The sequence below is a fragment of the Eimeria mitis genome, genomic scaffold, assembly GCF_000499745.2.
Source record: "Eimeria mitis Houghton genomic scaffold, Emh_scaff911, whole genome shotgun sequence".
Taxonomy (NCBI): domain Eukaryota; phylum Apicomplexa; class Conoidasida; order Eucoccidiorida; family Eimeriidae; genus Eimeria; species Eimeria mitis.
The window spans coordinates 8,176-9,302 of record NW_013576707.1 but is presented as its reverse complement, the minus strand read 5'-3'; the positions used below and the strand labels follow the sequence as shown (position 1 = coordinate 9,302).

General features: G+C 56.7%; 1 protein-coding gene across 1 annotated transcript in view; it reads left to right on the top strand.

The window, feature by feature from the left end:
* Positions 1-342: 342 nt before the first annotated feature.
* Positions 343-1,127, top strand: part of EMH_0025180 (uncharacterized protein) — a gene marked incomplete at both ends in the record, with an annotated part of 954 nt that continues 169 nt past the window's right edge. The window contains one exon of the mRNA XM_013502413.1: positions 343-1,127. Coding sequence (XP_013357867.1) covers positions 343-1,127 — 785 coding nt within the window.

Sequence of the window (1,127 nt, the reverse complement as noted above, 5' to 3'; positions counted from 1 at the left end):
TGCTGCTGCCCATGAGCAGCAGCAGCGGATTCCCCGTGAATCGCAGCATTACCAGCAGCAACAGCAGCAGCAGCAGCAGCAGACACGGCAGCAGAAACAGCAACAGCAGATAATGAACAGTACCACGCAGCGTGAATGCTGCTGCTCATGCACAACTTGCTGCTGCTGTTGCTGCTGCTGAGAAGCTCGCTGCAGCAGCAACAGCAGCAGCAAGAGCGAAGACGATTACCAATAGAAGCAGCAACACTGCAGCAGCAACGGCAGCAGCAACCTAAACCCTAAACCCTAAACTGCAGCAGCAGCAGCAGCACCACCACCAGTAGCACCATCACCACCACCACCATGACCACCACCACCACCAGCACCATCACCAGCACCATCACCAGCACCACCACCACCACCACCACCCGCACCAGCAGCAGCAGCAGCAGCAGCAGGAGCAGCAGCAGCAGCAGCAGCATCCTTGCCTGTAGCGTTTCAAAGGCAAGTTCAGCGAAAGTTTCTCTGATGGTGTTGTTTGTTATATTTGGTTCGGTTATTAAGAGGCCCCGCTCCAGCCCGCAAGAACCCAAACAACGGGGCCCAGTCACCTCCTCTGCTAGACGCTCTAAACCCTGCAGCAGCAGCAGCAGCAGCAGCAGGAGTACGGGCAGGTGCAGCAGCAGCAGGAGGGGCAGGTGCAGCAGGAGGAGAGGAGGAAGAGCAGCAGCAGCAGCAGTAGGAGCAGGTGCAGCAGCAGCAGGAGGGGCAGGTGCAGCAGCAGCCGCAGTGGGAGCAGGTGCAGCAGCAGCAGCAGCAGCAGCAGCAGCAGTAGTAGTAGTAGTAGAGACAGTAGGAGCAGGTGCAGGAGGAGGAGAAACAGAGGAAGAGGTAGTAGCAGCAACAGCAGCAGCAACAGCAGCAGCAACAGCAGCAGCAACAGCAGCAGAAATGGCAGGAACAAGAACAGCAGCAAAACAAACACCAGCAGCAACACGTACAGCACCACCAACAGCAGCAGCAACGATAACAGCAACAGCAGCAACAACAACAAGAACAGCAGCAGCAACAGCAGCAACAGCAGCAGCAACAGCAACAAATACAACAGCAGCAACAGCAGCACCAGCAGCAACAACAGCCGCAGTAAT